The following is a 23,811-nucleotide window of genomic DNA, read 5'->3' as shown; positions in this document are numbered from 1 at the left end:
TATCATTTGCCTATTCTAGGTACCTTACATAGGTGGAGTCAAATAGCATTTGTCCTTTTTTTGTGTTTGGCATATTTCATTTAGTACGTTTTTCAAGGTTCATTCATATTGTAGTGTGTATCAGAATTTCCTTCCTGTTTAAGATTGGATAATATATTCCATCGTGTGTATGTATACAACATTTCGTTTATCCATTCATCTCTTGATGAGTATTTGGATTGTTTCTACTTTTTGGCTTTTGTGAGTAATGCTGCTATGAACATTGGTGTACAAGTATCTGTTTAAGTTCTTGCATTTGATTCTTTTAGGTATATACCTAGGAGTGAAGTTGCTGATAATTCTGTGTTTAACTTTTTGAGGAACATCTAAACTGTTTTCCAGAACTGCTGCACCATTTTACATTCCCATTTAGCAATGCACAAGGGTTCCAGCTTCTCTCCATCTCTTCAGCAGTTGTTACTTCCCTTTCTTTGTTTGTTGGTTTATTTGGTAATAGCCATCCTAATGGGGGTGAACAGGTATCTCATTGTGGTTTTGATTTGCGTGTCCCTAAGACTGATGCTGAACATTTTTTCATCTGTGTATCTTTGGAGAAATATGTTTAAGCCCTTTGCTCAATTTTTAAAATTGAGTTTGTTTCTTTGTTTGAATTACTTTCAAAAAGTCATTTTGTAAATGATTTAAATCTTTTATCTGAAAACTTTAATGGTTCTTAAAAATGAAGTACTGAAATTAAAAAAAATAGAAATTGGGGAATTCCCTGGTGGTCCAGTGATTAGGACTCTGTGCTTCCACTGCAGGAGGCATTGGTTCGATTCCTGGGTGGGAAACTAACATCCTACATGCCACAAGGCATGGCCAAAAAAAAAAAAAAAAGGAGGGGGGAGAATTTCTGTTTACAGATGGATAAACAGGGAAGAGATTTTTCATCTGAAAAAGGTTTCCAATTATTTAGTAAGTCACACTGCATTAAAAAGATCTCAATTAGGTATATATCAAGATGGAGAACTCACTTGTATAACCTCAGCATTACAAAAGTGATGCATTAAATGAAGATCCTGTCCTCTCCAGTGAGTAGGGTTAATGCTCTTAAACTTTCCTTTCTTTATATTCTGTTAACACAGCTAGGAGCAGAGGAGGGGATTACTGGGTGGAGAAAAAGAAATGTACACATGTACACATGAACTTGACCTGAAACAATGTTCTCCAAGTGATGCAGTAGGCTCCTATGTGGGGTGGTTCACTTTGGGACGTAATAGAAGAGCTGACTTTGATTGGAAATGGGAATAATGAAGGATTTTTAAAATAGAATGTAATAAAGGTGGGTTTAATGCACCAACTCCCAATCACATAGTACACTGTAACTGTACTGTAAGTCACTTCAGTTGTGTCCGACTCTGTGTGACCCCATAAACGGCAACCCACCAGGCTCCCCTGTCCCTGGGATTCTCCAGGCTAGAACACTGGAGTGGGTTGCCATTTCCTTCTCCAGTGCGTGAAAGTGAAGTCGCTCAGTCATGTCCGACTCTTAGCGACCCCATGGACTGCGGCCTACCAGGCTCCTCTGTCCATGGGATTTTCCAGGCAAGAGTACTGGAGTGGGGTGCCATTGCCTTCTCCACATAGTACACTAGATAGGTACGAATTGTAATGGTATGAAGGATAATTCATTATCAGATTTATTTATTCACTCACTGGATATTTTTCTTTTTCTAAATATAAGCTACACGAAGGAGCAAAACCAGAGCAGTTACTTGATCATAGTTGTATAACCGTACATTTATTAAACATTGAATTATGCACTTGAAAAGAGTGAATTTTATGATATGTAAATTATACCTTAATAAAGCTGTTTTTTTAAAAAAGCAACCCACCAGTGGACTCTAAGGAACTTACATATTCTCTTGGGGGAAAGAGACTTTAAACAGACACAGAAGGGGATATATAATAAAACTTATGATGATTGTTTTAGAGCCGAGGAATAACGTGCCCTAAGAAAATTAACAGGGGATATCATTAGGTTAGATGGGTTGGAGAACCCCCTCCAAGAATGAGACTTGAGTAAGAGTGGAAGATGAGAAAGAGGAAGTAAGGGACAGTGTTTGGGGTAAATGAGCCAGCATGTATAAAAGTCTTAGGTTGAGGGATATGCAGTGGGTTGACAAGATAATTTAATGAAATTTATTAGATTTCTACTAGAGAAGTAAATACCCTAAATCTTTTTGGTTGGGTTTTTACCTAACTTCAGTATATTTTTTCTTTTGTACATGATGTGTAATAATTCTATTCTCTGTGGTTTTAAGCATTTTTCAGAGAAATGTATGTCTGGTTTCTATTATTGCCCTTTTCTGAAATGGAAAAATAGAAAAACTTGAATTGTTTACTTAAAATATGTATTTTTGTTTTTGTGTAGCAGGCTGCTGTTCCTTGTAATTGAAAAGGAAAAGTGAAAATAAAGCTCATATCACTTGCTGATTGACATAGTAGGTGCTTCATATTTGGGGGAAAGACTAGGGGGAGGTCTTTTGGATACCAGTCAATCCGCCTGCCAATGCAGGAGACTCGGAGATGTGGTTCGATCTCTTGAGTCGGAAGATTCCCTGGAGGAGGAAATGGCAACCCGCTTCAGTTTTCTTGCCTGGAAAATTCCATGGACAGAGGAGCCTGGTGGGCTATAGTCCATGGGGTCACAAAGAGTTGAACTCAACGAGCACCACACACACACAGTGGATGAAAAATTTGGAAAAGTGAAGGAGGGCAAATTAAGGATCAGATAAGAAAATATTTTTATGTTAAAAGCAGACTATATTGTGGTTCATTGTAGAACCACTTTTGAAACTAATAATTTCAAAAGATATATATACAAGTGTTGGCATAATGGTTTTTGAATAGCAAGTACAGAATATTTGCTTTATGAATTACCTTTATGAAGTATCATTTCATACATTTCAGTAAAACTTCAGACAGTATTTTCAGTGTTGGCTGCAGTCATTGTTGTCTAACAGAGCGTTAACTAAAAGGCAGCAGACTAGAGCTTTACTGACTATTTTAGTGACCTACTCACTAGTCAAGTGACTTTAAACCAGTTTCTTAAGCTCTGAAATTTTTTTTTTGTTATTCTTTTGAGAAAGAAAACGATAATCTACTATGCTTATTTCACAGGGAATGGTTGTGAAGATTCAGTTGGATAGTGAACTGGAAAGTATACCAGAAATGATAGCATCATTTCAGATATTAGAATTCTGCTGTTGTATAATATTCACAACCTGGGAAACAAAGTTGAAATCTTTTTTTTTTTCCTCTCAAAGTTCATAATTAAGTGGAAAAGACGTATACAAAAAATAAGTATAATCAGTGCTTTTTTGTTTGTATGTCACTCTTGCCCCATACCCCCCCAGCAATTTTTACACAGGTCTGTGCAAAAAGAGAGAAATGTTCTGCTCTCAAGGGATCCATTTGGTTAGAACAAGTTGTGGAATTACTTCCAATGGTTTAAAAAAAAAAAAGAAGTATATTGTAGTTTGTTATTAAAGAGCAGCAAGAAATGATATGCTAGTCTTAAGATCATACTCATTAGTAGGCCCAAGGTGAGCATGTTTTCAGTGGAGGAACATGAAAGGTGAAAAGCTACTAGAACAGAGGAGTCTTGAAGAGTCAACATTTGTCACAGTTGAGATCATATGCATGATGTGATTGACTAGAATGTGTTCTCTTTAATGCATATATGCTTTCTCAGATATTTTGTGTCATCTTCTAAATTGTAGAGCAATTTTTTTTTTTTTTGAAAGGCTCAGTCATGTTGGTACTTAGTCAGAAGAACTAATTTAGCATTTATTCAGTTTGACTTAGTAGAAAATCATGCTAAAGTAGTAACCAGTGACCTCGGAGTGCACGTAAAGGAATATTTTGGGAGCCAGCTTGCTCTAGCACACACTTAAACCGTTTCATGAGGAAACGTCATTTAAAGTGTCACATTTTCTCATACGTTAGGATTAAACATCACTCCAGCACTCTAACCTGTTTTTCATGCACTGTTATGTGAACTTTATAAAACTCAAGATCTGACTCCTGATAAATATCTTAAAAGGTCATCCTTTGAGGAAGTTTCTTCATCTATCTTGGAGACTAACTTCAGGTACCTTATGGGTTCCTTGGCTTTTAAAATCAGATTTGTGGCTTATTTCCAAGTAGATGTGAGAATAAATCTTTTTGCCTGTATAATACTGCTCATTTTCGTGTTCTAGTTTCTTAAGACTTAAATTACTTCTCTTAGATTTGGAGTTAGATCCAGCAGCACATTCTAGCATCATTTACAAATTTTGAAGTTTAGCTCAGTGCCTTGAGGCTCAGTACCTGTAAAAGGGGAATAGTGCCTTTTATATTAAAAAAAATAGCATTTTTTAGGTATGAGAAATAACTTATGAAGTGCTTATAGATATAAATCAGAGTTTCTTTTCATTCTTTTAAAAAATTATAACTGATTTACAGTATTAGTTTCAGATATACAATAGTGATTGTTTTGTAGTTTTATATATTATACTCTAAAGTTATTATAAAGTGCTTTTCTTTCTTGCTTTGATTATCTTTGTTGCTGGAAGGAAATACGGCAGCCACTTTTGATGTTTTATTTAGTTTTTAATCACTTAAGGAGATGTTCAGTTCTTATTTATCTTCTTTGTGTAGCCAGTGTTATTCTTATTTATGCTTCTTATTTATGTCTTTATTCAACATATATTTTAAACTTTAGATTATGTGTTAGGGATTGTATGAGGCTATACAAAGATGAAATGACAGGGTCGCTACCTACAAGGTCCTCTCTTGAAAAAAAGAGACAGACGTATTTTTAGATTCTATGGAATCATTGCTAAAAAGGTAAGAAACACAATAGGAGTAAAAGAGAAGGAGAACTGTCTGCCTCAGGAAGTCACGGAGGGTTTGACAGAGGAAGTAAAGTTGAGACTTGATGGTGAATTGGAAGTTTGATGTACAAGATGAAATTTGTCATGGTGTTGAGTTAGGGCTCCAAGACAGAAAACAGAACGCACTCACAGCTTGGGAGGTGTGGTTTGTGAATTTCAAGTATTTAAATATTGTTGGAGAGTAGAGTGAGGTGGTGGAGAAGGCAATGGCACCCCACTCCAGTACTCTTGCCTGGAAAATCCCATGGACAGAGGAGCCTGGTGGGCTGCAGTCCATGGGGTCGCTAAGAGTCAGACACGACTGAGCGACTTCACTTTCCCTTCTCACTTTCATGCATTGGAGAAGGAAATGGCAACCCACTCCAGTGTTCTTGCCTGGAGAATCCCAGGGACGGGGAGCCTTGTGGGCTGCCGTTTATGGGGTCGCGTAGAGTCGGACACGACTGAAGCGACTTAGCAGCAGCAGTAGCAGTGAGGTGGAGGAATGTCAGGAAAGGAGATTTTAGGTGAAGTACTTGTAGGCCGTGCAATAGAGTTTGCAGTCTGTGGTGTATGTCAGAGGTTCATAAAACTTTGTATGTATTACAGTCCCTCAAAGAGCTGATTAAACATACAGAGGCCCTGGCCAGGTTCTCATGGATGCTAGGTTGGGGTTGTGGCTGTATACTGAATATCTGTATATTGAACAAACCCTTCCCCATCCCCAGATGAAGTTAGGAAAGCAATGCTGTAGGTCGCTGGTCTCAAAAGTGAGGTGCTGGCACTTTGAATGGGCAGGATGATCTGTTAAAATGTGTGTGGAGGTGGAGGAATACAGTTTACATTTCTGTTTATTTTTAATGTTAATTTTTTTTTCCTTTTGCTGAGTCGTGCTGCAAGCAGAATTTTAGTTCCCTGATCAGGAATCAAGCTAGTGCCTCTTGGGTGGAAGTGCAGAGCCCTGACTACTAAACTGCCAGAGAATTACCTTTAAAAATGTTATTAGAGTGTTATGTTTATTATGTTCATAATATCTTAGGATATTCAGTATTTTACCTTAGATATACATATGTATGAGAGGTATGGTTGTAATCTTTTTCCTGATTGAAAAATTTGGAGCCGAGGGCTCTAGGCATTGGAAAACAATTGAGGAATTTTGTGCAGGGAATTTAGTAGATTTGAGTATTGAGGATATCAGTAAGGAGAATAGATGAGGGGACTTAGTCACAGGGGATTTTATCTCCCTTTGTCTTTATTACTTTTCTTCTGATTTAAAAGTTTGAAATCATGTAGATTATAAAATAGTTGACTGTGGCCATGAAACCTTTTTGAGAGTTACTCAGAATGAATCAGGCTATTTACTAATAGATTTTCTCTAGGGGCAACCAGTTTTTAAAAGAGTGGTAAATGAGCTGTCTTAAGGTGAAATGTTTTGTTTAGTGGGTTGCAGTTAGTAAAATATATGTGTTGCATCTAGCTCCATGATTTAGCGAGTGTGGTTATACAAAATATACTCGATTTCATTGCTCATTGTAGTTCTGAAATCACAGAGGAGGGTTGGTTGGTTATTAGATGTCTTGTCCCTGAAGTTAATCTCTCTAAAAGATCTTATATAACTTTGAAGTTGTTTTTTATGTAAGAGACTACATGTTTTAGCAGGCATTTCAGGATGTTTCAGAAGTAATCGTCTACTAAACATTTGTTGTGGGAATGTGGTTTTCCTTCCCTTCCGTTTTTAATGTTCCTCCTGGAGGTATGTGTTACTATTAACACATTTTTGAAAACCACACTGTATGATAATACTCTTCTGCTTACCTGAACCCTCTTGAGCAGGGACCTGCAGTGTACTGAGCTTATTAGAAGATTTTACATAGATTATTAGAATTTACAGAAGATGATGAGACCAAATATTAAACACATTGCCAACAGGTTTTCCCTGCCCTTCTGTCTCTCCACAGCCTCTTTTGCTGGCCTTTTAACAGTATGTAAAGAAGAGAAAGAAATTGATTTTCTTTCTAATGCATGCATGGATTTTCTCAGTAAAATGTAACATGTGTAGGTATTTTTTATATAAGGAAACCTAGGCTTAGCAACATGGAAGCTGTTCAGCATCACATCTACAGAGCTAGTATTTGAATATGCACCTTTCTAGTGCTGTGTATACACGTTGCATATGCACTTTCTAGTTCTAGTTGGAAAACTCCTCTTTTCCAACATGCACTATTGCCTCTTCAAATTAGAAGGTGCGTACTGCTGTGTTCTGGATAACAGAATGTTTCTTGTATACAAAGTAAAGTATGTAAGTGTGGTACCAAGCTCAAACTCATGTCTTTCACTCTGATCTAAAAGTGCTTCCATGTTTAGTTCTGAGTATATGAGTAAGGATGGAATAGGACTGGGTGGGATGTGTGTGGGTGTGTGCACAAATGAAGGGTCCATTGAGGAAAAATGTATTATGAGAATGGTGTAATCCCTGAAAATGTGTGCTGTCAAAGATTATCCTGTGCAATGCGTTTGTTTATCTTTAGCAGAAAGATTCATACCCAGGTTAGCCATCATAATTTGAAACCTTGTGTAAGATTTTGCCTCTTGTTCTCAGACAGATTTTTTTAAAAATTATTCATCTATGTGGCTGCATCAGGTCTTGGTTGCGGTGTGTGGGATCTAATTCCCTGACCAGGGACTGAATCCAGGCTCCCTGCATTGGGAGCTTGGAGTCTTAGCCACTGGACCACCAGGGAAATCCCTCTCAGACAGATTTTTTTTAGGCAGAAGAATGCTTTTTGTTTTAGTCACCTTCCTGAATAGATTCACTGCTTATTCTAGTCTCTTCTCACAGTTAAAGATGTTATAGGAAATTAAAAGAATTTTTTTTTTTTCTTCTAGATTAACTGCTGAAGTACTGATCGAGTTCTGCGTTTCTTCAATGAGGAACTATAGGCTGATCTTCTGCCATAATCTCAAACAGCCATAAATGACAAAAGAATGCTTGCTCAGTGAGGGTAGCTGGTGCAGAAACCATTTTTTAAACTTAGGTGTTTAAGTACTCAAAGGTAAGTTTTCACAATAGTAATTATCCCATGCTTATATATCCACAGAGATTTTAGAATTAATTTCCTATTGCTGCTATTGACTAGTTAACAGGTTTTGTAGTTATTAGCTGACATCAGATGTGTTAAAGAATGGATTTTGCTTGTCTGAAACTGTTTACATTTATGGCATTTTGCTGTCCCTAAGTTAATTTTTACTATTTATATAAGTTTCATTTGTTCTCCAGTGGGTTTACCTTTTGTACATATGGACATATACATATACATTTATTTGTGTAAACTTTTAGAATATTGAGCTTTTTTTTCTTTTGCTCTTATCTTTCTCTTGTAGTGTGAAAGGAATTGTGTCTCTGGGGTGATGAAAAAAGCTCAGTTGGTGTCTTTTTGTTCATTATCAATTTTTGAAAAAGGTTTTTCTTTCCTTTATCCATATAAATTAATAAATTTTTATTTCATTTTTATTTTTTATTCCTTTGGCCATGCTACATGGGTTGTGGGATCTTAGTTTCCGGACCAAGGATTGAAACCACGCCCTCAGCAATGAAAGCACAGAGTAGTAACCACTGGACCACCAGGGAATTCCCATAAATGATTATTTTAGAAAATGAATATTTATTGAGATTATTTGTTCTTTGATGATTCAGAAATTGGAAACATTGTTTTTGCCCACTGATTCTTTATTGATCACAAGTCCTACAGAGTTAAGATGAATAATTTATTTCTTCTGGACTAGACAGACTGGAAGTTTTTCTTTTGAATAATTATGAAGCAGCAGGATTGATAAAAGAACATTCTCATTAAAGGTAGATGCCTAGAAGAAGAAGTGAAGTCACTCAGTCGTGTCTCACTCTTTGCGAACCCATGGACTGTAGCCTATCAGGCTCTTCCGTCCATGGGATTTTCCAGGCAAGAGTGCTGGAGTGGATTGATATTTCCTTCTCCAGGGGACCTTCCCAACCCAGGAATCGAACCCAGGTCTCCCGCATTGCAGGCAGACGCTTTACCGTCTGAGCCACCAGGATGCCTAGAGCTGAAGAATTTCCTTTGTTTATAAAAACATGGCTGCTCTGTCATGTAGAAATAAGAACTAGTTAATCTTGTTCTTATTAGCCTATCATTTTAAAAAAAGATTCTCTCCTGTTAGGTTGCTTATGAATTGAGTGGTTAGATGAGCTTCATATACCAGAGTCCAGAAATGATTAGGTTTGACCTTTTACTTGTGTCATTATTAAGCTTGGTCAGTAAGGTCTTATTGGTGCAAAATTTGCCCCTTAATTTGTCATTGAGACATTAATATCCGTTGCGAAGTTCAGTGATCAGTTTTGCCATTGTTTGATAAATAGGCAGTCATGGCATGGCATTAGTATTGGCTTCCCTGATGGCTCGGCTGGTAAAGAATCTACCTGCAGTGCATAAGATCCCAGTTTGATTTCTAGATTGGGAAGATCTGCTGGAGAAGGGGTAGGCTACCCTCGCCAGTATTCTTGGGCTACCCTGGTGACTCACCTGGTAAAGAAGTCTGCCTGCAATGTGAGAGACCTGGGTTCATTCCCTAGGTTGGGAGGATCGCCTGGAGAAGGGAAAGGCTACCCACCCCAGTATTCTGGCCTGGAGAATTCCATGGACTGTATAGTCCATGGAATCGCAACGAGTCAGACACGAGTGAGCAATGTTCACTAAAGGGAGCATTCAGAACTGACTTCACATAGTAGAGAAAATGTTTAGATGATTGTATTGAGCTTTAATTGTAGAACACACTTTGGGCCTGGTAACTGGAACATATTTAATAGATAAGAACACATTCATGTGTAAAGCCTTCTTCTTTAATGTATGTAGTCATATTGCCACCAGTTAATCATTATAGTCTTTTTTTTTTTTTTCCTTTCATTTGGCAGAAAAGACAGCTTTGATTTCTGGCTGCAAAAAAGATATGAGGAAGAGCTCCTCCCCTTCCTTGAGTAACTGCAACTCCGTTCTTGCTAACAAAATATTTGGAATTCCACTTGATGAGCTGCAGCAGGGAGGACATCCAGACAATGAGGTTCCGTTCATAGTCCGCCATGTAGTGGACTATATTGAGGAACATGGTATATATTTCTTTACTTTGAGGGCTAGCCTCTGTTTTAATAGACACAGCTTATCCCTTTTGGACCTTGGATTATTTTTTTCCTCAGTACTCCATGTCTACAATATTGTGAGGAAAACTGATGGAAATTATTTTTTTTTAGTGTATCTTTCATTTAAAGTTATATGTTCAGATATGCCTGATTTAGAGCATATTTTAGTGGGAGGGATGATAAGAATATTTTTTAACAAATGTAAGAGGGTGGGATAAAGTACAATATCCCTCTAGACAGAGACAGTGTGTGTTTTTAGATGTGTGATTTGAAGGTGTTCAGCCCAATCGGGAGACAAGAATGGCTTTCTGAAAGTATGAATATTTTAAGTTCATTGGAGAATGAATATATATAGTAGTTGAAACTTACTTAATTTTTGCCTTGAACTAATTAATGTAGGAGGTCTGGAGCAACAAGGACTTTTTCAAGTCAATGGAAATGCTGAGACAGTGGAGTGGCTTCGGCAGAGATACGACAGTGGAGAAGAGGTGGATTTGGTTAAGGAAGCAGATGTTCCCTCAGCTATTAGTCTTCTTAGGTTTTTCCTTCAAGAACTTCCTGAACCTGTTATCCCTGGAAGTTTGCATATTCACTTGATGCAACTTTCTCAAGGTAACATAATCTGAATCTTGCCAATCAATCCCTTAACATTTAATTTCAAAATCTTTATCTTTTAGAAATCTTTACATGTAAGCAGTAATTATAGTAATTCTGAGAATAATTTCTTAAGTTCCCATTTGAATACATATGCTCTTTGGGGCTGTATTGTCTAGTTAAAGGAATGGCAACCTCTTAGATTCCTGTAGTGATGTTTACTTTTTATAATTGGTCTTAGTGAGCCTAAGATATAAGATGAGAAGGAGGAAAAGCAGGAGATAAGAACAGAGAAAAGAAGGAACAACAACAAAAAAAGATGTGTGGCAGAAGGTCCCATAATAGCCAGTGATGTTGGTTAGTGGTGATGTTACTATGTTTATCCTTGGTTTGATTGAATATTCTAGCAAAAGCCAGAAGATAGCTTTGATTCTAAGTTTGGACTATACCTAAAACTTGTTCTTGGACGCCTGAAGGAAAGTGAAAGTCTCTCGGTTGTGTCCGATTCTTTGCTACCCCATGATAAAATATCAAATTGGACATCAGATTGCAAACCAAGTCAAGAAATTCATTGGTCTCTGTTGGGTTAATTTTTTGGTGGTGACTGAAAGTAGGGCTTAGCTGGGATGGATAAGAAAAATAAAAGTGAAGTATGCAGAAAGGTAAAAGAACCAAGAAGCGATGAGGTGCTTCTGTTTCTTGAGCCAAATGGTATTCATGTGTGTATAATAGTGTGACATGTTTCATTACATAGGAAAATTTATGAAGTTGACATGTAATACAGTTGACTCTTGAGCAACATGGGTTTGAACTTACATTTTTTGTCAAAAAATTTGTACTACGAAAAAAAAAAATTTGTACTACGGTACTACATGATCTACGGTTGGTTGAATCGACACATGAAGAACTGTGGACTTGGTGGACCTGCTATAACGTTACACACGACTTTTCAATCATGTGGAGGGTTGGCACCCCAACCCCTGTGTTGTTCAGGGATCAACTGTATTATCCATTTCTTTGGATTTTTTTTTAAATTTATTTATTTTAGTTGGTGGCTAATTACTTTACAGTATTGTAGTGGTTTTTGCCATACATTGATATGAATCGACCATGGGTTTACATGTGTTCCCCATCCTGAACCCCCCTCCCTCCTGCATCCCCATCCCATCCCTCTGGGTCATCCCAGTGCATCAGTCCTGAGCACCCTGTCTCATGCATCAAACCTGGACTGGCGATCTATTTCACATATGATAATGTACATGTTTCAATGCTATTCTCTCAGATCATTCCACCCTCGCTTTCTCCCACAGAGTCCAAAAGACTGTTCTATACATCTGTGTCTCTTTTGCTGTCTCACATATGGGATTATCATTAACCATCTTTCTAAATTCCATATATATGCGTTAGTATACTGCATTGGTGTTTTCTTTCTGGCTTACTTCACTCTGTATATTTTTTTGGCTTTTCTTTGTATTGTGGAATCTCTTTAAAAATTTTTTCGAAATGGAACTTCTAGAGAAATTCAGTGATAGTAAGAAATTATAACTGCTTCCTTAATTCCTACTTGCTGTGAGAGCTGGATATTTTGTTTTATATCCTTAAGTTGTATATGGTTAGAAGAGGAGGATTTCTTTTTGAGAGTATTTTTCCATTTTATTTTTTTCTTAAATTTATTATTTTTTTTAAATTTAAAAGCAAGCCTAAGTTAATAGATGCCTCTTATTTATGTGTTAAAAGTCAATACAACGATAATTTATGATCCTGTTATGTATGTTTTTCTCTATACAGCTAGATGATTGAGCTCATTTTATACTTGATTTATTCAGGAATGGTTAGCCTGATTCAGTTTTGTTTCTTTATTGTGCCACCTGGATCAAAGAACAGGTTTCAGAATAAAGTATCAATATCGTCACCTTTTTTCAAAGTGTAATTTTCTTTTTTTGTCTCAAGAAATATTATTTTTGTTTTGAATTTCTGAATCTATTTCAAATTTCTTTTCTTGGAAGTAGGTATTTTTTCAAATGTTTATATTGAGTCATCTAATAAGCATTTTTGCACCCATTAAATATATATAATGAAAATGATGTGTTAGAGTTTTTGGAGCTTTTTTTATGTCTTTAGAGCCATTCATTTTGTTTTTATAATAGGATTCCATTTTCCCTGTGTTATAGAATTGTAGACAGGTCTTTTAAAGTTCTACGAATCTGATAATCTTTCAGTTTTGACTGAAAATTTATAAATGAATAAGTGGAATGAGATTTAGTGATAATAAAGTTACTGCCTCTCACTGATGCTACCAGTCAGAAGCTGTTCTGTCAGTGAGATTGTCATTTTCATTGTTACTCATTTAAAAGTACGACAGTATCATGTACTGTGTTACTGATGGAGTTACAATATATATCTTACTAATTATTCTGTGTCAGTATTCACTTGTGAAGGAATTTAAGATGTGCAGAAATGCTTTTGGCCTGTTTTCAGAAAACCACCATTCGCCTCCACTGCCCATGTATATAACCATTAGCACACACACCCATATACACACACACATGCATGCACACACACCCATATACGACACCCATTTCTTTAATAGGTATGCAGGTAGGTGTGGCGGTACTTGAGGTGATATTTGTAATTCTGTTGTAATAAAATCTATTCGTTCATCCTTTAATCATTCATTTGGGAAGGTGTCTGGGTCTCTGGACAGAATTCTCTCCATTTATCGTAGGTAACTCTTATGTTAATATTTTAATATTTCACAACCTTGGTACTCCTAATATTTTGGGCTAGGTAATTCTTTAGTATAGGGGCTATCCTTGAATTTTAAGATATTCAGTAGAATCCCTGGACTCTGTCTACTAGATCCACTGGTACCCCTTTCCCCCAGGTTATGACAATCATTCCACTCATTGTCAATGTTATCAGCCATTGGTTTAGCTCATGATAGTTTGTCCAATTGTTTATACATCGTATTTTGGTAGAAAACACAATTCACAATTCTGTGAATTTGTTGTTACATTAAAAAAAAAACTGTTAACAATGGTTAAAAGATTTCCTAGTCAGGGGAATCTTCTTTGATATGTACATATATTTTTCCTGGTTATGATTTAACTAGGTAGTAGGCTTAAAATGGGGGAAGGCGGTGGCACCCCACTCCAGTACTCTTGCCTGGAAATCCCATGGACGGAGGACCCTGGTGGGCCGCAGTCCATGGGGTCGCTAAGAGTCTGACATGACTGAGCGACTTCACTTTCATTTTTCACTTTCATACATTGGAGAAGGAAATGGCAACCCACTCCAATGTTCTTGCCTGGAGAATCCCAGGGACGGGGGAGCCTGGTGGGCTGCCGTCTGTGGGGTCGCACAAAGTCGGACACGACTGAAGCGACTTAGCAGCAGCAGCAGCAGGCTTAAAATGGCACCCCACTCCGGTACTGTGGCCTGGAAAATCCCATGGATGGAGGAGCCTGGTAGGCTGCAGTCCATGGGGTCACTAAAAGTCAGATATGACTGAGCAACTTCATTTTCACTTTTCCTTTCATGCATTGGAGAAGGAAATGGCAACCCACTCCAGTGTTCTTGCCTGGAGAATCTCAGGGACAGGGGAGCCTGGTGGACTGCCATCTGTGGGGTCACACAGAGTCGGACACGACTGAAGCGACTTGGCAGCAGTAGAAGCAGAAGTTTAGAAGAAAACAGAAATTCAAAAAAACATTCATTCAGGGACTGTTCCAACCAATTATAAAGACAGAGTACCTGGGCAGTCGATAATGTTATGTAATGTAGAAGAATCGTTACTGGTTGCATTTTAAATTTTAAGTAAAACTCATATGACCGTAGCCGTTTCTGTTAACTTCTTAGAGTTGTGTTATTTTGTAGAGATGACCAATATCATGGTCATAACCTTTTACCAATAATTTTTCCCCCCAATAATTATTTTTAAATTAATTTTAAGGACCTCAAGAAAAATACAGAATGAAAGATAATTGGGTTAATTTTCCCTATTAGAGCAATTAATTACTTCATTTTGAGGTACCTCTGAGAAATTACTTCTCCTCTTTGGGACCCTCACCAGTCAGTGGGTTGATACAGACCTAATTTCTGTTAATGAAAACTTATTGACGTAAACACAGGACCTGTCTTCTGGTAGCTGAAAATTCACTTGGTAAACCGAGAAGAGGAATTTGGGTTTTTTTTTTTTTTTTTTGCTGCATCATGCAGCATGTAGGATCTTAGTTCCCTGACCAGAGATCGAACCTCCTGCATTGGAAGCCTAGAGTCTTAACCACTGGATTGCCAGGGAAGTCCTGGAATGCATCCTAATTTATTGATAGTTCTGTTGATATTGCTGAATTTAATTGTCCTTTTCAGAATGTTAAAAGAAGAAAGTGTTTTTTTACTCTGTTTCTTCGTTGTTTTTTTTTTTTTCAGATACTGTTAGCTGGTTAAATTGCTTCTCATTTTTGCTTACTAGTGGTTGGTGTTGAATGGTATTGACGAGTACGTTTTGACTTCTTAGAGTTGGCACTAATTTGGAAACACATGTACAGTCATGCAAAAGACAGTATGTTGAGAATTAAAATAAGCTCTAGGATTGGAGCCAGTGAATAATAGATGAAGAAAACATTCTCTAACAGTTGAGGGGTTGCATTCCTTCTCCAGTTCTTCCACTTAATAAGTGAAATGCAGAGCCCTAAGGCATTTGGCCTCTAGTAGAGGAAGTGAAGAGGTTTTGAATTGTTATAGTAAACTGGTGATGAAGGTGGAGTAATGTGAATCTGGCAAAATATCTGAGCTTTGCTTTTGCTTCATTAAGAAAAAACCCTGTCATTATGTTTTATAGATTATAATAATGAAGATGAATTTGGAAGAAAGTTGAGGTTCCTCTTGCAACAGCTTCCACCTGTTAATTACAGTTTGTTAAAGTTCCTGTGTAGATTTTTAGCCAATGTAGCATCACATCATGAAGAAATTTGGTCAGCAAACTCTTTGGCTGCTGTCTTTGGTCCAGATGTCTTCCAGTAAGTTTTTCACAAATTTTTGTTTTATTAAATAACATTGTATTTGTGAAATAGAATCATCATACTGTCTCCCAAGGGTCATAGGTTGCTTGATGAACCATCATTTTTTATAGTAGATCTGATTAATCCTCCCAGTATTTCTGTGAACAAGGTACAAATTAGGTTGGCTTTACAGATGTTAAAACTGAGGCACAGAATGGTGGCATAAATCACTCAGGTCTATAAGGTGACTCAGTTTCTTCAGACTTTATCTGTGATGGATTTAAGGACTCTCAATTCAGTTTGGACTTTTCTTTTAGTATTTACACAGATGTGGAAGATCTGAAAGAACAAGAAATAGTAAGCAGGATAATGGCTGGACTTCTGGAAAATTACTATGAGTTTTTTGAGAATGAAGAGGAAGATTTTTCATCTAATGATTTGAGTTCAATTACTGAACAGGTGAGACTATTTTAAATATTCTACTTGGAGGGAGGTTTTTTTCATTTGGTAAAGAATATGCTCTTAAAGGCTTGGCCCAAACTTATGTGGACTTTTTAAGTACTAAAAGTTTAGGACGTAATTTTCTTGGTTATTATACATTATCATAGGTGGTATTTCCATGTAGTATATGAATGTGATTTTTTTTCTGAACAACTTCTTGTCGTCAGTTTGGATAATATGGAAGAGGAATCGAAACCAGAGATACGCTAGAGCTTTTGTGGGTTTTCTTGTGTTTTTCTTTTGTTAAATTAAGCATTGTTTATTTTGTAAGAGTAGTGTGTTTTTGTTTTTGCAAAGAAATTGCTAGCATAGAGGAATGTAGGCAAAGGTTGAGAATTAGAAGGTAGAGGGAAAGGTGGTATATAAAATTGACACAAACTTTTAAAAATGTTTTTTTGATTGAAGTAGCAAGTCAGTGCAGCAGTGTAACCATCATCATATTAATTCCCATTAGGGAAGCATCAGGAGAGTAATAGTTTAGGTTGCAGATGTTTTAAATTTTGTGGCTCTTGAATATTAAAACCCATTTCTCAACAGTGTATTTTGTTGTTACTGTTATGCCTTAATGGTTGAGACTATAAAAGGGTCCTCATTCATTTCTTCTTTATGAAGTGAGAATATTGATTCTGAGTAATTGTTTTTGACTGTAAAGCCACATTAATCCAGACTTCTCAGGTTTAGAATTCATGCTTTAGGTCTGTCTGGAAGTTTTTCTTGTGTACTTAAGTGAAATGATTTGTCAAGCAAACTTTTATATTAAAACCTATAATGTTATTTATATTTTGAGTGTGGGGTGGGGCTGCTACCTTTTTAAAAATAACTAATAATTCACCTGGTTAAAAATAAATAAGGTAAAATATATAGTAAAATGTCCTATTCGTACCTGTGCCCATCCTCTCCCTCTCATTGGTTTTTGAATGTGTTTTTCCAGAATTTCTTTATGCAAATGTAAGTAAATATTTCTTAGAATTTTTAATATTTTTAATTTAATATTTTAATTTTTATGGAAAGTAGCATACTTTACATAGTATTCTACACATTGTTCTTTTTAATCATTTGACAATGTATCTTGGAGATCTTTTATTGGAATGTAAAGAACGTAGTCTTTTTTTTTTTAATATCTGTGTGAGTAAGTTCTCTATTGTATGAATATAGCATATAATTTATCTGATTCATAGTATCTGTATCCACTTGAAATGGTGATAGCACATCCCAGTTTTCTCAGAGGCATCGTAGTTTATATCTGCTTTCTAATGTAATTATTAGAAAGAAATAATAAAAAATTATAATATAATATAATCAAATAATAAAAATTATTGTTATTTTAGTAGCTTCCCTTTTCACTTTCAAATGTATCCAAGTTTAGATGATAAATTATATGGTTATGCTGTTTATTGATGGACAGTGGATTATTTCCCTTCATTTGTTCTTAAACTATAAAGCAGCATCTCTTGAATGTTTATCATACATATTTTCATTCATTCTTATAGGTGTTGGCTTTGATTATGTGAGGTAGGAGTTTTATTTCCTAGGTAGCCCAGCTTTTATTTAAAAGGGTTTCTATACCGTTGTGAACTTTTATAGATAAGTCTTTTTAATAATTGGGAATTATACTTTGCTTAGGTTTGTTTTGTGTTTTTAAATGAAGTTTAGTTAATTTACAGCATTGTGTTAGTTTCAAATGTACAACATAGTGATTCAGTTATACATGTTACACATTCAGTTATGTAGCTAACTTTTTTCAGGTTCTTTTCTCCTTTTTCAGGTTCTTTTCTCTTATAAATCATTATGAAGTATTGAGTATAGTTTCCTGTGCTATATAGTAGTGGTACACAGTTGTCCCAAACTCCTAATGTATCCCCCCCCCCCCACCACCTTTGGTAACCATAAGTTTGTTTTCTATGTCTGTGGATCTATTCTATAAATATTTATTTTTTTTAAGATTCCACGTATAAGTGATATCACATGATATTTGTCTTTCTCTTTCTGGCTTACTTCACTTAGTATGATAATCTTTAAGTCCATCCATATTGCTGCACATGGTATTATTTTGTTCTTTTTTATGGCTGAGTAATGTTCCATTGTGTGTGTGTGTGTGTGTATGTATCAGTTACATGTGTATATATGTATCAATCACATCTTCTTTATCCATTCATCTGTCAGTGAACATTTAGATTGCTTCCATATTTTGGCTGTTGTAAATGGTGCTGCTGGGAACACTGGGGTGCGTGTATTTTTTCAAATTAGAGTTTTTGTCTTTTTCAGATACATGCCCAAGAGTGGGACTGCTGGATCATATGGGACTCTATTGTTAATTTTGTAAGGAACCTCCATACTGTTTTCCATAGTGGCTGCACCAGTTTACATCCCCACCAAGAGTGTAGGAGGGTTGCTTTTTCTCTACACCCTCTCGAGCATTTATTTTTTGTAGACTTTTTGATACTGATCATTCTGACTGGAGTGAGGTTAATACCTCATTGTGATTTTGATTTGCATTTCTCTAATAATTAGCGATGTTGAACAGTTTTTCATGTGCCTTTTGGCCATCACATGTCCTCTTTGGAGAAATGTCTGTTTAGATCTTCTGCCCATTGTTTTTTTTTTTTTTTTTAATTGTACTGTATGAGCTGTTTGTAAATTTTGGAAATTAATCCCTTGTGAGTTGCATTGGTTGTATTCCACCCCCCGCCCCCATTCTGTAGGTTTACTTTTTGTTTTGTTTATAGTAAGTTTAATTAGGTCTCATTTATTTTTGTTTTTACTCTCAGAAATGAAGCCAAAAAGCTATTATTACAATATGTGTTAGAGAGTGTTCTGCCTCTGCTTTCCTCTAAGAGTTTTATGGTATCCAGTCTTATATTTAGGTCTTTAATCCATTTTGAGTTTATTTTTGTGTGTGGTGTTAGAGAATGTTCTAATTTCATTCTTTTACACGTTGCTGTCTGGTTTTCTCAACACAACTTATTGGAGAATTTGCCTTTTCTCCATTGTTTAGTCTTGTCTCATTTGTCATTGATTAGTTAGCTGTAGGTCGGTTCCTTAAATTTTTTATATTTTCTTCATGTAACCATTTTTACCATTGTCTGACTTTCCTTCCCTCTTTTTCTTCTGCCTTTCCTTTCTTCCTCTCCTCTCTGTTTTCCAGTATCAGAAACTATTAAGAAAACAGTAATAGATGTCAAATTATAATTTACCATGTATAAACTGAGGATGAATACATATGTATACACACACACATACATATATGTTATATATGTATTTGTGAGATAAATCAAGTCCGTAGAATTTGTAGCCTGAAACAGTGCTCCATGGAACTTCTGGCATATTTTTTTGAAGGTTTCCAACTATACAGTATGTGACATAAGAAACTTGATTAAAATAAAGAACTGACACAGCTGTTCAGAATTATTTTTGCTGAAAAGAAAATGACAAGAAGAGGACAAGTGAATATATGTGCCTTAAATGTTTAATGCTTTTTGATATCCATATGAACTCTCACCTTTGGGGGATTCTGTGTGCCACCTTTCTTTTCATTTTAGTTCAGTAGTTAATTTTTTAAAATAAAGTTAATGGCTGCTGAAAATGAAACAACATACACACATTTGTGTTACTCATTTTCTACTTTTCTGAGATGATTTGACTTATAAGAAACTGATGATGCCAATTTGATCTAAAGTTTGTATCTTGACTCTTCTAAAGTCTGCAGGGTATATTTTGATTATGTTTTACATTGTGGTATAATTCTCTGATATTTCTATTATCCTGCAGCTTTCTTACGTAAACTGAAATATATTCATAGCTCACATATATTGCATTTATATTTCTGTATTTTTTTAAGCACTATAAAAACTGACTCAAAATATATTGTGCTTTACATTAAATAGTTGTGGTCAATTAACACCTGTAAATAATATTGAATTCTGCAGATTTGACTGTGAATAGAAAAGAGGATATTAGCATATTGAACAGAATATGCTCAAAAAACAGGGTAGTGTAATGAGTCCTGAGAGACAGCAAGGTATATCACTTATCTTGGCTCATGTTGCTAATCACCAGAATCTATTGTCTACTTTTCTTACAGTTTGAATTATAACTGGATTTCAATAGTACAGATTTCTGGAATTTCTTTTTTAAGGTAGATTTCATATCTTTCATATTTGACTTGTGAAGCTGAATTGATCAGATACTGAGTGAAAGTAAAATCTCCTCAAACTCAGCACCGTTTGGTTGCATTTTAAAGTTGTTATAACTTAAATGCTGCTAATTTGTTATCCACATACATAAAGAGGTGGGCAGACCCGGCCTGTCCTGGCAGTGCATTGGTTTTCCCCCTGATTTTGATATTTGAGGAAAGCAAAACTTATTTAGCACTCTCTACTTGCAGAGTTTTATCCCATTAATGCAAGTATTTGGCCATTAGGTCCTTTTCAAGGTAGTAGATTTTTTTTTTTTAATAGTATGAGAGGTCTCCTTTGATTGGAGATGTTGAATAGGAAGTGTTTGAGTAATGACTCAGAGTCAGAGAACAGATTCTGTGTATGGGATCCTTAAATGATTGCAAATCCAGTAGAGTGGTTTGAAGATGTAGGTGATAATTATGTTTCTTTATACGTTTGAGAAGGCAGGTAGCAGCGTTCTCCACAAGCTGGAGTCTGGAGAGCAGGCATTTCACGAGGTCCTAGAGAAGGGAATTACAGCAGTCAAAGAAGGAAGAGATGTAAGTATGGCTGAGGGTTTTCCATAAGTGAAGTTGAGTCAGGTGCCTATATAGGGTAGGTTCAGAATAACTTATGAACAGAATATTGATAAGCAGAAGGTCAAGTTGATAAGAAGAGGATCAAGAAGAACTTTTGAAGCTAAGTTGTGGAGTGATGGAGCATTTTTATCTAATTTTTACTCTTACCCAAACCAATTTAATGAATTTTTACTGCAAGAAATTACACTAGAAGGCCTGGGGTGAGGGGTGGGGGAGTGAGAAGAAAGACCCATAGGCAATTGATTGTGTTCATGTCCTATCTTAGTTGATGGTTACTGGTGAAAATGTTAGGAAATATCTGTTAGTTTACATAAAGCTTATTGAATCAAATATATATTCATTATAATTGAGTGTAAAGTTTTAATGGAAAGAGCTATTGACCGTAGACAAACTGATTTTAAAATCGGTGATGTAACATTAAAATTGCAGTCCTTCTGAACCAAAAATGTGTGTACTGAATAGTTATCTATTCTCAGTTTAAATAGTCACGTTACTTTTTTTTTTTTTTTTTGCAGTCATCTAATCTTGTACTCAAACCTAAGAACAGTATTTTCTTGCCAGTTTTTTTCCTTGGATTATCAAGTAGATATTAATTAAATACATTCTTGATTTTAAGTAATTTATTAAATACATAGATAGAGAAAGAGAGTAACTTTCCATTTCATCCAGTTTAAAAACTGACCTGTCATTTGAAATTTTCACCTTTATGTATAAATCTAACTTCTCAGTTAATCATTTCTGTGTGTGTGTTAGTCGCTCAGTCGTGTCCGACTCTTTGCGATCCTGTGGACTGTAGCCCACCAGGCTCCTTTGTCCAAGGGATTCTCCAGGCAAGAATACTGGAGTGGGTTGCCATGCCCTCCTCCAGTAACCACTTAGGCCAATGATTTTCAGTACTTGTTAATTAGGAGTTGGTAGAGTATCAAAGTATAATTACCTTCTGATTCAAATTTTCATTTCTGAGAATCTTGTAGCAATTGTTGTATTTGCCTGTCAGGAAAAACACTAGTGTTACATGTAGCAGTAATTATTCTAGGTATTGTCAGCCCATTTGGCTAGAATGGATAGAACTATTTATGTTTACTGTTTAATGTTTTTAATGACTAGTACTAATTTATAAAAAATGGTGTGATTTTATGGCTAGTTTCTTCTATGGGATAGCTTAATAAATGTTTTTCATTTGAAAATATTTTGTTCGTTTTCCTTCTTAGATATTTGTGTCTTTTTAATTAGAATGGTTATTTACTTATGTAGCCAGTTTGATAATAGAAAATGTTTTACAGCCCCTGACAGAAAGAGAATTATAACCTTGAGTTGTGCTTCATGGTAAAAATAGTGAGTTCTTCCTTGTTGTAAGGTCCAGTTTCTGCATGAAGAGCTGAGTCTGAACCATTTAGAAGTTAGCCATCATTTTCTAAAACATAGTTAAGACCTTAAGGCAAAATTTCTGTGCCCTTTTTTTTCCTACACTTATTCTGTGTTAAAATCACTTGTTCAGTGCACTTGGAAATTGGAGAGGTCAGTTGAAATCTTCGTTGTAGCTCTTAGATTTACAAATCTGATTGGTTAGGAAATGAAGCTTTTTAAATGTTATAGTGTGCATGCTTTTTCATAGTTTGCAGTCTTATTCGTATTCCTAGTGATATACTAATATAATCATTACCTTCTGCTTTAAAAATACTATGTTTGGTTTGAAATTTTACTCTAATGTGGAGAAGTTGGCAGATACTTTGTAAGGGAAATTAATCTTAAGGAAATGAAGCTGAAAATGAGTTGTGTTTAAATTTTTCTTAGAATAGTATGTTTTAGATATCAGTTAACAGTTTCATTAAATTTTAATTCTCGGTTTCCTCTTATTTATATAGGTTAATGAACTTTCTGAGGAAGAAGAAGAAGATGAAAAGCTGGAACATATAGAAGAACTTCCAGAAGAGGGTGCAGGAAAATCAGATGACATGCCAGAGGTGGTACAATTAAGGATGACTGAAAACATCCTGGAACCAAATAGTGTTACAGCATCAACAAGGTAGTATTTCATTTGAAAAAGGACTAATTTTTGAGCGCTTCATTCTGGTTGTAAATTTACTCAAGCACTAAATTACACAGATTATAATGATATATGAAAGATTAATTTGTATATGAAAAAGAACAATAAGAATGTTTTAAAGAAATAAACTGGTTAAGGCGTTTTCAGCTATTAATACCTTCTAAAAAATAATCTCTTATGTATATTTTCTCTTAAAGTTAATTTGTTTTTGTATTATTAGTGTATTAGTTGGGTTGTGTAAAATTTCAGAACCTTTGAAAGTAGAATTGCTAGAGAAACATATAGTGGTTGAGTTGACTATATTTCCAGCTCCTAGGCACTAGATTGAACTAGGCTTTGAGAAGAGGACTCTGTGATTCTTTAAGATGGTGCTTTCCAATCCTTTCATGTGTAAAGTGCTATTAAAGATGGTAGGCTGGAGGCACTATCGTAGCACATGGGTAGGACCATTGGACACAATGTTTAGGAAGCATTAGAGAATTCAAGAACGCCCCATTCATAGCTCTAGGTTTGGTAAATTCTGTCCTAGTTCTCTGTAAAGCTCCATGGTTTTCTAATTAGGGGGACGGTTACTTGTTTAGGCCACTAGATGTTTTTCATTAAATTTGTGTTCAATAAAATAGTGATTTAAAAAGTAGAGAAAATAATTTGATTAAACAAATATTTAATTATTAATTTAAATATTTAATTACTAATTAATTCATTTAAATAGTAATTTAAGAGACAACAAAATATTTAAAAATAACTAGTAATTTAATGAAAGAACTATTCATTGTCATCTAGAAAAATTATAAAGTAGTTTAAAGTGTATACTTCTAAACTTTTGTTTAGTTGCTAGGTCATATTTG

General features: G+C 35.5%; 1 protein-coding gene across 5 annotated transcripts in view; it reads left to right on the top strand.

The window, feature by feature from the left end:
- The window catches only part of FAM13B (family with sequence similarity 13 member B), a 77,374-nt gene that overhangs the window by 2,533 nt on the left and 51,030 nt on the right, over positions 1-23,811 (top strand). For 3 of the 5 annotated variants that reach the window (XM_070374386.1, XM_070374388.1, XM_070374385.1), the window contains exons 2-8: positions 7,785-7,951; positions 9,844-10,035; positions 10,465-10,677; positions 15,500-15,677; positions 15,977-16,118; positions 20,782-20,877; positions 22,782-22,942. In XM_070374386.1, the coding sequence (XP_070230487.1) occupies positions 9,879-10,035; positions 10,465-10,677; positions 15,500-15,677; positions 15,977-16,118; positions 20,782-20,877; positions 22,782-22,942 (947 nt within the window). In that variant the 5' untranslated portion in view covers positions 7,785-7,951; positions 9,844-9,878. The remainder of the gene's footprint in view (positions 1-7,784; positions 7,952-9,843; positions 10,036-10,464; positions 10,678-15,499; positions 15,678-15,976; positions 16,119-20,781; positions 20,878-22,781; positions 22,943-23,811) is intronic. The other 2 variants (XM_005891697.3, XM_070374387.1) reach the window with 1 other exon arrangement.

This window comes from Bos mutus, chromosome 7 (assembly GCF_027580195.1).
Source record: "Bos mutus isolate GX-2022 chromosome 7, NWIPB_WYAK_1.1, whole genome shotgun sequence".
Lineage (NCBI taxonomy): Eukaryota > Metazoa > Chordata > Mammalia > Artiodactyla > Bovidae > Bos > Bos mutus.
Note: the sequence above shows the minus strand (reverse complement) of the source record. Positions and strands in the feature narration are given on the sequence as shown.